Raw genomic sequence first — 12,383 nt, forward strand, 5'->3', positions numbered from 1 at the left:
CAATATAACTCAACTCAATTTCAGCGACATACATCAGAAAATCATTGTGTCAATTGCAAGAAATTTGGTCACTCATATGCACAATGTTTTATTGAAAAGAGAGTTGTAGGAAACAAAGTTTATAATGTTGTTTGTGATTTCAATGCACTTGGGCAACCAAGATGGATTAACTTCAAAGGATCCAAATTAATTTGGATACCTAAGGCTACTTGAAACTCATCATGCAGATTTGCCTAGCATCCAAGAATAAAAAGGACATGTGGTACATGGATAGTGGATGTTCAAGGCACATGACTGGAAGGTCAACCTACTTCATTAAACTAAATAAGTATGATGGAGGTTTTGTGACCTTTGGAGATGATGGTAAAGGTAAAATCATTGCTGTTGGAAAAGTAGGTAATGAGCAATCTACTTTCATTGATGATGTACTTTTGGTTTGTGGTTTAAAGCACAATCTTTTAAGTATAAGTCAGCTGTGTGATTTGGGATATTTAGTTGTTTTCAAAAGGCTTGAATGCTGTGTTGTCAATGAAAAGACAAATAAAGTGATGTTTGTTGCCAAGCGTTTCAATAATATGTATGGACTTACTCTTGATGAACTAAAGAATCAAAATGTAGCTTGTCTTCACTCCAAAGAATCTGAAAAGTAGTTATGGCACAAGAGATTGGGCCATGCAAGTATGTTTCAAATAAACAAACTTGTAAAGAAAGAATTAGTAAGAGGTCTTCCTTTGATAAAGTTTGACAAAGACATCACTTGTGATGCTTGCCAAATGGGAAAACAAACAAAAAGTTCTTTTAAACCAAAGGAAGACATCTCTACTAAAAGACCACTTGAGTTGCTACACATTGATTTATTTGGTCCTACAAGAACTCAAAGCCTAGGTGGTAAACATTATGGTTTGGTAATTGTGGATGACTACACTAGGTTTGGTTGGGTTTTATTTCTTGCACACAAAAATGAAGCCTTTTCGGCCTTTGAACCTTTTTGCAAGAAAATTCAAAATGAAAAGGATTTGAAAATCTCTTCTATAAGGAGTGATCATGGAACTAAATTTGAAAATAATTTGTTTGAATCCTTTTGCGAGGAATTTGGAATATCTCACAACTTCTCTTGTCCAAGAACACCACAACAAAATGGTGTTGTGGAAAGAAGAAATAGAAGCATACAAGAGATGACAAGAGCTATGCTTTGTGAGAGCAATGTTCCAAAATTCCTTTGGGCTGAAGCGGTTAACACAGCTTGCCACATTTTAAATAGAACAATCATAAGGAAATTTTTGAAGAAAACCCCTTATGAACTTTGGAAAGGCTACCCACCAAACTTAGATTACTTGCACATCTTTGGATGCAAATGTTTTGTTTTAAATAACAAAGAAAATTTGGGAAAATTTGATCCAAAGGCTTATGAGTGTTTGTTTGTAGGATATTCCACAACTAGTAAAACATATAGGGTTTATCATCAAGATGCTAGAATTATTGAAGAGTCCATACATGTTACATTCTGTGATACTAACTTGGTGCAAAGCATTTTGGAAGATGTTGATGCAGGAAATCAAGCTCAAAAGGAGGATGAGACTGCTCAGAATCATGGAAAAGAGAATTCTGGACAAGCTGAACCAGAAACAGCAAATGATGAAAATTCAAGAGACAATTCCATTTTGTCTCATGAATCTGAAGGAAATTCTGCAGACAGCAGCACAGAGAATCCCTTGGTGACTGAATCTGCCTCCAAGTCCACCAGACCTCGTGAATGGAGATTCTTGAAGAATTATCCTGAGAAATTTGTCATTGGGAACGTCTCTCATGGAGTGCAAACAAGGTCTTCCACTAGAAAGGCAAATGAAGGTTCAAACATTGCCCTTCTTTCACAAATAGAGCCTCAAAATGTCAAGAAAGCACTTAGTGACCCTTCTTGGGTTAAATCTATGGAGGATGAGCTTTTTGAGTTTGAAAAGAACCAAGTGTGGACGTTGGTTCCAAGGCCAAGTGGAAAGAAAGTGACCGGCACCAAGTGGATATTCCGGAACAAGTTGGGAGAAGATGGTAGTATTGCAAGGAACAAGGCAAGGCTGGTGGCACAAGGATATGACCAAGAAGAAGGAATCGACTTTGATGAATCCTTTGCCCCTGTTGCCCGAATGGAAGCCATAAGACTTCTCTTAGCTTATGCTGCATTTTGTGGTTTTAAACTATACCAAATGGATGTGAAATGTGCATTTTTGAATGGTGTGATAGATAGAGAAGTTTATGTGGAGCAACCTCCTGGTTTTGAAAATAAAGAGCATTCTAATCATGTTTTTAAATTGTCTAAAGCTCTCTATGGTTTAAGACAAGCTCCTAGAGCTTGGTATGAGAGACTTAGTTCTTTTCTTTTGAAAAATGGTTTTCAAGGAGGCACCACTGATACAACTCTATTTATCAAGAATTCTAATGATTCTTTTATCCTAGTCCAAATATATGTTGATGACATTATTTTTGGATCAGCCAATGAATCCCTTTGTTCTGAATTTGGAAAACTCATGACAAGTGAATTTGACATGAGTATGATGGGTGAACTTAATTTTTTCCTTGGGCTACAAATTAAACAAACTGAAAATGGTATTTTCATTCATCAAGAAAAGTATGCCAAGGAATTAGTTAAGAAATTTGGCCTTGAAAATGCCAAACCCATGGGAACTCCCATGCACCCGAATTCTAAATTAGATAAGGGAGAAAATGAGAAAGATGTTGATGAGACTAGGTATAGAGGAATGATTGGTTCTCTTATGTACTTAACTTCCTCTAGACCCGATATTGTGCAAAGTGTTGGATTGTGTTCAAGGTTCCAATCCAAACCAAAAAAGTCACATCTTTCGGCTGTTAAAATGATCATTAGATATGTTCATGGCACATCCAATTTTGGTCTTTGGTATCCTAAGATTGATGATTTTTCTGCAGTTGGTTATTGTGATGCAGATTTTGCTGGTGATAGAGTTGATAAAAGGAGCACTTCAGGCCTATGTTGTTTCCTTGGAAAGTCCTTAAATGTTTGGTCAAGTAAGAAGCAACCAACAGTGGCCTTATCCACTGCAGAGGCTGAGTATATAGCTGCTTCTTCTTGTTGTTCTCAGCTTTTATGGTTAAAAACACAGCTTGCTGATTACAAATTAAAGGCTGAAAATATTCCCCTGCTGTGTGATAATATGAGTGCCATTAATATTTCTAAAAATCCAGTTTTGCACTCTAGGACTAAACATATTGAAGTGAAATTTCACTCAATAAGAGAACATGTCCAAAAAGGGGATATTTGCATTCAATTTGTTAAATCAGAGGAGCAATTGGCAGATATCTTTACAAAACCATTAGCTGAGGATAGATTCTGCATGCTTAGGACTTGTCTAGGAATTTTGAGTTATGATTCCTTGTTTGAAAAATACTGATGTATTTGCTGGAGCTTTTTATCTCATAAACAGGTATGAGACAATTCTGGGCAGGTGATGAACGTTTCCATCAAGTCAACGTGTTCTGGGCTTGTTTCAAATGAATCTCAATTTGGGCCAACCTCAATATTCAGATCAAGAGTGGTCCAAATGTGTTTCATTAATTTCTTATCACCTCAAGGCCCGAATATGAATGTTACAATCTTGTGTGTTAGTTTTTGATGACTTATGTGTTTCATGAAAGGTTTTCAATAAATGTTTTGTGGCCCAAAAGATTTTCAAGAGGATTTAATTTTGGCCCAAAAAGGTGGTTCAGGTTAATATTGTTGTTTTTCAAATTTTTTAAAATTAATTTTTTAAAAATCAAATAAAATCTTTCTTGAATGAGGTCATGTCTTTTCAAGTCTTTTCAAATGGTGATGCAGTTGCATGGTTTTGGAAATCCACTTTTTGGGTTCGGTTACCAACAATCTCCCCCTAGGATATGAGCGTGCTCAACTGCACCGAATAGTCAATCATATTATTCTGCCTCAAAGCGGCTCATATCAAAGGGTTTCGTACACTGATACTCTTGTTTTATATGGCCTTCTCACCAAAACTGAAATTTCATTTGCATATTTGATGGTTAGATACATGTTTGACTCTGTTAGAAGTGAAAAGGACAAAGCTCTTCCTTATGGCATGTTTCTAACTTGTATTTTTGAGTATTTTGGTGTTGACTTGACAAATGAGAAATATGAAAATAGACATTCATATCTAAAGGGAGGTGGTTCAGTGAAACAGAACAAAGGACCCACTAGATCTGAAAGAGTTGTCCTAGATGATGAAGATGATGACTATGTCCCTGAGGATTCTTCTGCTCCTTCCACTGAGGGTACTTCCATTTCCACTGGGAAGAAATCCACTCTGCTGAATGTGGTCAAGGATGTTGCTCAAGAGTTTGTTTCCCAGTCAAATCACTTGATTGCCATGAGTAAGGAACAAAGGAAACTAGCTAGCAAGCATGAGAACTTTCTGAAGAAATCTAGGGATAGGGTGGCTGTGCTCATGACCTTCATTGATAATCTTCAAAATGATGAAGACATTGCCACTGATGTTGAGGATGAAGCTGCTTCGGAGGGGAATGGTTCTGATGCCTAGATTTGTCTCACAAAATCTGTTGATGCTCCTCAATTTTTTGTCTCATAAACTCTGTTTTATTTTGCTACTGTTTGGTATACTTTTACTATCTTGGATAACTGTAATAACTTTGAACACTGATGCACTTTTGGTCACTTAGTTTGTTCTTTTGGCTGTGCACTAATCTTTCTTGCAGGGTTTATAGTGCTGTTTTTGTTAATCCTGCTTGTTATCCGCCCTTGATGACAAAAGGGGGAGAAATAGCTATGGTTGATTCAGTTGAATGATGCTGCTGCTTTTTCTGATTAGTCTTCTGATTAGTCAGTTGATTGATGCTGATAATTTATTGATACTGCTAATTCCTTTCTGAACCTTGTTTCGGATAAGAACTGAACTTTGTGTTTGCAAAATATTTTGTTTTACAATATGCTTTGGCTGTTGCCATGATACTGGGCTGAATATGTGTTGCTGGTTATATAGAATCCCTTAGTCAAGTTACATCTTGAATAGCTCCTTTTAAGCTTAATGTAAACAGGAACAAAAAGGAAAGAGCATAGATTCAGGGGGAGCTACTGTTGAAAAGGAAAGGGGGAGCAACACATTAGCAAGCAACATCATTCAAAGGGAGTCTGTAAAACCTGACTCAAACTCATTTCCTTTTTGATTATTGCTTAAATTATGTTTGTCATCAAGGGGGAGATTGTTGAGTTAAGAAATTAACTAAATTAATTAGTGATGACAAACATTATTTTTGGCAAAATAAATAATTAGAGTTGCTTAATTAACAAGTATATGTTGCTAATTACTTATTATATGTTGCAGGCCAAAATGTGAATTACAGCCCAAATGGAATAAGAAACAAAACAAGTTTGATGGGCTGGTAAATCAAGCAAAGCCCAAAAGGAAGCAAGCTTAAGAAATTAAAATGAGCCAAGCATATCTCTACCCGATCCAAGCCCAATTTTGTTTCAGCAAACAATTCCCTCCATCTTGCTCCAACCAAAGCAACGTTCCTCTCCTCTCTAATCAAGTCAAATCAAGAGTTCAGAAAAGTAAGAAAGAGAAAGAGAGAAAAAGCTTCCTCCATAAGCCAATAACCAAAGAAGCAAGAGAGAGAGAGTTGAAGCTTGAAGCACAGAAGCTAAAACAGAAATCCCAAGCTAAATCAAGCTTAAGAAAGGTAATCCATCTCATCTTGCATGCATCAAATCTTCATCCCTTCTTCCCAACTCTCTGCACTACCCGAAAATGGCTTTGAAGGGAAAGTTGTTTGATGCCCCATTCTGCTGTGTATCTACGGACTTAATCAAAACTTGGGGACCAAGTTGTATCTCTATGGTTCAGATTTGGTTGACCATTGGAAAAACAATTTTGGTTACTTCTTCATGGCTTTCGGTCAAGTTGGAAAAGTCAGAAGCAAAGGTTACTCTTTGATGTTAATGAAGAAAAAGTAAGCTTGTGGGTTGGTGAAGCTCAAGGCTCAAGATGTTGACCTTGGAAGAAGAACCAAGGAACATGCAAGGAGATAAAAAGGAGCCTGCTGTTCATTCAGGGGCAAGGAGAGAAAACCAGTGAACCTGAGGTGTTTGTTCTAAGAGAGTTCTTTGAAGAAGTTCAACTAACTGGACAGTGTAACCTAATCAAAGGTGCATTCCGCCAGTATGAAGAACTGAATCAGAGGCTTGCTAATCTGGTTTTTCGCATAGCACAGAGACTGTTGATGAAGTCAATCTCCTTCATGTTTTACTGATTGTAATGTACTTTTCTAAGCTTATCTTTCTGTAATTTCTTGAGAGAAAAGGCATTGTGAGAAAGCTTGAGAAAAAGCCATGAGTGAAAAAAGGCTGAGAGATACACTTGAGAGAAAAGCCTAGAGTTATTTTTTGATTTCTTTAGGTTGTTTAAGTGTCTTGTATCTAGTATCTGAATGGTATCCCTTTCTTAGTTGGGTTAGCACTAAGAGTGAGTAGTTAGGTATTAGCATAGCCAATGTCAAGTTAGGTTAGAACTTGAGTGTGAGAGGATTGTGTCAATCCTGTGAAATTGGTGTATGTAATACTGTTAACTATAGTGAAATTCTTCCATGGTTGTGGAGGAGACTGGATGTAGGTTGCATAGCACAAGGCAACCGAACCAGGATACATGCTGGTGTTAGCTTTTTCTCCTCTGCTCTGTTCTGTTTTCTGATATTCATGAGACAAAAATAAATTGTCTCATAAATTTCCGCTGCTGAGTTCAAACAGAATCAGAATTGTATTCTTGTTTAAAAAGGGTCATAACAGCAACTAAAATGAAGGCATCGATTCAACCCCCCCTTCTCTAAGCCTACCACAACCTTCAAATAGTATGGAATTTAAATATTTGTAACGTAAAATTTATTATGATTAATAATATTTTTATGACATTTGTAATATGGATGTTTATTACCTTTAGTGAGTTATTTATAAAAATTAATAAATTAATTGTTGGGGTTATAAATTTATTGTATTGTTTATAACGGTAAAATATAATAAATATAGGAATATGAATTCAATGTATTTGTAGGTTACAAATTCATTGTATTGTATTTTTTAGTTTTTTGTTTTTATATATATATATATATATATATATATATATATATATATATATATATATTGTTGATTTGAAAATAATAGTTAATTTGGTAAGAATTGAGTGGTTGATTCTAAAGTTTTGCCAAGTAAGCAATATTGCTGACATGGTATTAATAGAAGGAAAAAAATGTCTTACAAGTAGAGTGGATAAACTTATTTATCTACTTTTATATATTAAGAGTGGATAAGAATTTGGAATAACTTTAGTTGTGTTGTTTTAGTTTCTTATGTGATTAAAGGGGAAAAAATCTTCTCTTATTTCTTAACTTTTAAAAAAGGACTCAATAAAGTGTAGGATAAAATTTAGTTAAAAGAAAAGAGGATAAATTGAAATTTACTCATCTTAATTTTGGTTCATGTGCAATTTATTTCTTCAAATTAAATGAAAACTTACCGTTTAACTCCATGAAATTCTTAAATGGTAAAAAAAGGCCTTTGACTCAAGAGTTACCCTCATATGTGTGTTTAATAGCACCTTTAATAGCAGAATAATTGTAAAAAAAAATTATAACATATTAACATCTAATGCATTGTAAAATTGAACATTTTAATTTCTTTAATGTAAATTCTCTATTTTTTTTTAGTTTTAGTTAATAAAAAAAAAGATTTAACTAACTTGTGTTATAACTTATAAGGGTACATTTTAAAAATATAATAATAATTGTTTTTAATATTTTTAATGTATTTAATGCATTAAAAACTAAAAACACAAGTTAGCAAAACCCCTAAAAAAAATCCAAATATTTATTGGTGATTGAAACAATGACATTTTTTAATTGTTTCAAATCAAAGGCACAGGGAAGACACATCTAATCTTCTCACAATTGGTGCCAAGAAAAAATAAGAAAATGAAAAAGAAAAGGTTGTCTAAATAGCAAAATGCCACTAGCATGTGTATAGATAGATGGGTATATAAAATGAGTTAGTTCTTCTTGATGTTCCTCCTTATAGCCTCAGCATTTTCCTTGACAGCATCAGCAGAATCTTGAGCCTTTTCAAGAACAGAATCAGCAGCCCTATTAGCAGAGTTGCGGGTAGATGCCCAAGCATCTTGCATGGTTTGCTTTGCCTTATCAGTGATGGTATGTGCTGCTGCCCTATTGGCTGTGCTCTTTGTTGTGTCCCATGCTTCTTGCATTGTTTGTTTTGCTTTCTCACTTATGTTTTGTGCTGTTTGTGACACTTGATTTGCCATTTCTCCTGCCTTGTCTACTGCCCTGTGTGCCACCTGTCATTTTCTCCACAAAAATAATTTAGTAATATATTGTATGAATATATATGAAATGTGATAAAATTGAAGTTAAAAGGTAATTACATGTTCAGCTGTGGAATAAGACTTGTCTTGCTGGGTAGTATCATTCATGCTGTTAAAAACAGTTTCAGTTGTTTCTTGCCTCGTCATGCCATCAGTACCAGGTGCTGTGCCTTCTGCCTTATTATTATGGGGTGGTACCTAAAGTTTAACACCATCATTTGGTAATACTCAAAATATATAAATAAATCAACCAATATTGCTATATGTCATAACCTTATTATATAAAGAAAATTAAACTACGCACTGTAAATCTTGGATATATAGGTCTTCTTTCTTTTTTTATAGGTTAATAAAAGTTGAAATTCAAACTTTCGGCTAAAATTTATATATATATATATATAATTTTAATGTGAAATATAAAAATAATTGATTATTTTAATGTTTTACACGATTGTAGTAGTAGCACAAAAATTAACATTTTGTAATAAAAAAATTAATTATAAAAGAATAAAATGTCACTAATGTTTTATAATAAAAAATATTATTTTAATTATTAAAACACAAAGCGTCACCGACATTTTGTTAGAAAATATTATTTTAATTGTCAAAACACAAAACATCAATACATCAATGACATTTTGTAAATAACCATAATAGTATTTAACATATAGTTTAGTTCATTATAAAAAATTTCACACCTAATAATACAGTATAAAAAAAAAGTTTCAAACTTTCTAAGTTATAAAAATTTTGATAAACAAAAAATATATACATGAATAGTTATATAGACACGTACATAAATAAATATGAATATAAATTATTTATATTATTATGATATGAGTAAATTACTTGGATAGGCCTAGGGGTAACAGCTGCAAAAACCCTAGGGTTCCATACACGAGCCCTAGCAATGGTTGCACCAGCATGCCCAAACTTGGGAAGGGAGCTAACTAGGCTCTTAATTCTTCCTGCCATTGTTTCTTTTCTTTTTCTTCTTGTTTTTAATACGTTTAGTTTGTAACTTTGTATATGCAAGTTTTCTTTGCTTTAATTTGTTCTTTATCATTGTGAAAAATAATGTATATATAGTGTTCTATTATTCCTTAGCGATTTTGTCGGATACAAGAGAGTAATTAACGCTCAATAGTGGTAAGAAACACAGATGAAATAATGTTCCATATAAAAGGGTCTAAATGACCCGGTATTATAGCTAACTTAATCATTACATAAGAGGTCAACTTTCTTTTCCCTTTTAGGGGAAAATGTAAATTAAATATTTAATGAGTTAATTTATTTTTCTGTAAAGAAAAAATTTTGGATGGGATTATTGTTTAATGATATCTTATTACGTTGAGTGTTATTTAACTCGAAAAAGTTTAATATACCTAATATACTTCGAAAATAGTTTGACTTTTAGTGGATTGAAAACAATCTATGCCCATAAAAATTTACAAAAATATTATGTATATAAAAAATCAGCCACAAAATTAGTCATTAACGTAACACATTTTTTTTTATCTTTGTCTTCGTGTTCTTTCTTTTTCGCATTCTTCCTTCTTCCTCCTTTTTCGTCTTCGCATTCCTTCTTCTTCTCGTTCTTCCTTCTTTTTCGCCGCCCTCCAATCCTTCTTTTTCTTCGCGTGTTTTTTCTCAATCATCATTCTTTTATTGATGTTGTTGTTACTTTTTCTTTTCCTCATTTTAATTGAACTTCATTTGGATTCAAAAATGAATTTGATGTGTGTTTTGTTGATGATTGAGTCTTTTTGATTGCTTGTTCAAAATTGAACTAATTTCGGTTCATTTTTGATTTAATTAAGGTTCATTTGATACTACTGATAAGTATTGACCAAATTTTTTATTTTTTAAGTAATTTTAATTCATTTTTTAGTTTAATTGTGGTTCATTTGGATCCAGAAATAAATTGTATGTGTTTTGTTGATGATCGAATCTTTTTGACTGTTTGTTCAAAACTGAACTAATTTCGTTTCATTTGTATGTTAATTGAGGTTTATCTGATGCTGCTGATAAGTATTCACCAAATTTTTTATTCCTTAAGTGATTTCGGTTAATTTCTTACTTTATTTGAGGTTCATTTGAATCCAGAAATGAATTCGATGTGTTTTTGTTGATGATCGAGTCTTTTTGACTATTTGTTCAAAATTGAACTAATTGAATGGAATGAAGTGGAATCTAATGCAATTTAATAAAGTGATAATAAATAATTTCATTATTCCTTACTAAAAAATTTGGTCAATACTTATCAGAAGTATCAAGTGAACCTCAATTAGCACACAAATGAACTAAAATTAGTCCAGATTTGAACAAACAGTCAAAAAGACTCAATCATTAACAAAAAGATATCGAATTCATTTTTGGATCCAAAGGAACATCAATTAAACTAAGAAATAAACCGAAATTATTTAGGGAATAAAAAATTTGGTCAATACTTATCAACAGCATCAAGTGAACCTCAATTAACACATAAATGAACCAAAATAAACTAAAAAATGAGCTAAAATTATTTAATGATGGTATCAGAAAAAATTAAAACCAATAAAGATGTTTGTAAAATGTCGGTGTTATTGGTGATGACAATAACAAAAGAGAAATATAACGAAAAAGAAAAAGGAAAAGAAGAAGAAGACGCAACATTTGCTGTTTACATTAACGTGGGAAGTTGTTTACGTTTAAAAGTCAATTACGTAGTGCCTGGATATAAAAGAGGTTATAACAACTTGGTTAGTGAAATCACTTAGATACAAAGTATTATTGTTTTTTTTATATATATATATACTCTCTTAGTCTTTTGTTTGTTTTAAACTCAAGTCTCTCACCTTTTTAACTTGTTTTTTCATGGACACTATCAAATTTACTTAGTTTTGCTTACACTTGAGTTTTAGCAGTTTCACCTGTTCTCTGCAGTCTCGTTTACATCCTGAGTTTTCGTCTGCATTTTATTTTCGTAATTTTGTGTATACCCAAAATTTTTGCAATGGTTTCAAATTTACATTGTTTTTTTATTCCATTGTTTTTTAATAAGTTGTCGCTTGAATTTAAATGAGATATTATAATATATTTAAAATATTATATGTTAATATAGTATTTAAGCATATGTAATATTTATTTAGTTTGATATGATGCTGATTTGTTCATTATCACTAAACTATATCATTAACTTATAAATAAGTACTCACTGTACATTTCTGAATAATATCTGAATATCAAATTAAACTTGTTCCACAATTTGTTATTATGAATTCTTATAGTACTATTGTTGAGAGAGGAAGTGTGATGAGAAATATGGTGGATAAAGGGGGTGGGTGATGCCGTGATGGTGGCTCTGACGGTGTCAATAGTATGGTCACTGATAAGAATAAATGGTAGTTGTGGAACGGAAAAAAGGAGATGATGGTATCAATAAGAATTGAACTCTTAATTTTTCGGATCTAGATCTTTAATACCATGTGATGATACCACTCATTCAAAAAACTTCAACTTATGAAAAAAGGTAACACTAATGGTTATATCTCTAATACTCCCTAAATCTCTATTATACACATTGTACAAATATTTCATTGACTCCTCATACTTTCCCTAATCTCATATATGAATTTCAATTTAGTTTCAATTCACAAATGTCATCACTCTTCAATTCTCTCATCTCATACTTGAATCTCTTCATAATATCACTTTTATTTTTGAGTTTGCCTAAATTTTATATATGTTCTTTTTTTTTATTTGCTTTTTAATGTAATACTATATCATAAAATTATTTAATTTAAATATTTAAATTGAAAAAAAGAAATAGATAAATGATTATATATCTATCAATATTATGTCCCTTAAATTTGTATAATTTGCTTTGCGCATAGCCATTCTTTTTTATACTAATTTTTTTTAAGAATAACAAAAATCAAATTTTAAAATTTTTTGTCATGAAAATTTTAATATTATATCATAAAATTATTTATA

At 32.3% G+C, this 12,383-nt stretch overlaps 1 protein-coding gene across 1 annotated transcript; it reads right to left on the reverse strand.

The window, feature by feature from the left end:
* Positions 1-8,075: 8,075 nt before the first annotated feature.
* On the reverse strand, positions 8,076-9,383 carry LOC107637158 (uncharacterized). Its single transcript, XM_016340601.3, has 3 exons — positions 9,258-9,383; positions 8,469-8,606; positions 8,076-8,381 (listed from the first exon to the last, which is right to left on the reverse strand). The coding sequence occupies exons 1-3, from the start codon at positions 9,381-9,383 to the stop codon at positions 8,076-8,078; spliced, it is 570 nt and encodes a 189-aa protein (XP_016196087.1).
* Positions 9,384-12,383: the final 3,000 nt, after the last annotated feature.

This window comes from Arachis ipaensis, chromosome B4 (assembly GCF_059453495.1).
Source record: "Arachis ipaensis isolate K30076 ecotype BB chromosome B4, ASM5945349v1, whole genome shotgun sequence".
Taxonomy (NCBI): Eukaryota; Viridiplantae; Streptophyta; class Magnoliopsida; order Fabales; family Fabaceae; genus Arachis; species Arachis ipaensis.

Coding starts and splice junctions, on each gene's coding strand:
- LOC107637158 (XM_016340601.3), bottom strand. CDS start 9,383: ATGGCAGGAAGAATTAAGAGCCTAGTTAGCTCCCTTCCCAAGTTTGGG. Junction 8,607..9,257: donor TTACCCCTAGGCCTATCCAA/GTAATTTACTCA, acceptor GTTAAACTTTAG/GTACCACCCCATAATAATAA. Junction 8,382..8,468: donor CTTATTCCACAGCTGAACAT/GTAATTACCTTT, acceptor AGAAAATGACAG/GTGGCACACAGGGCAGTAGA.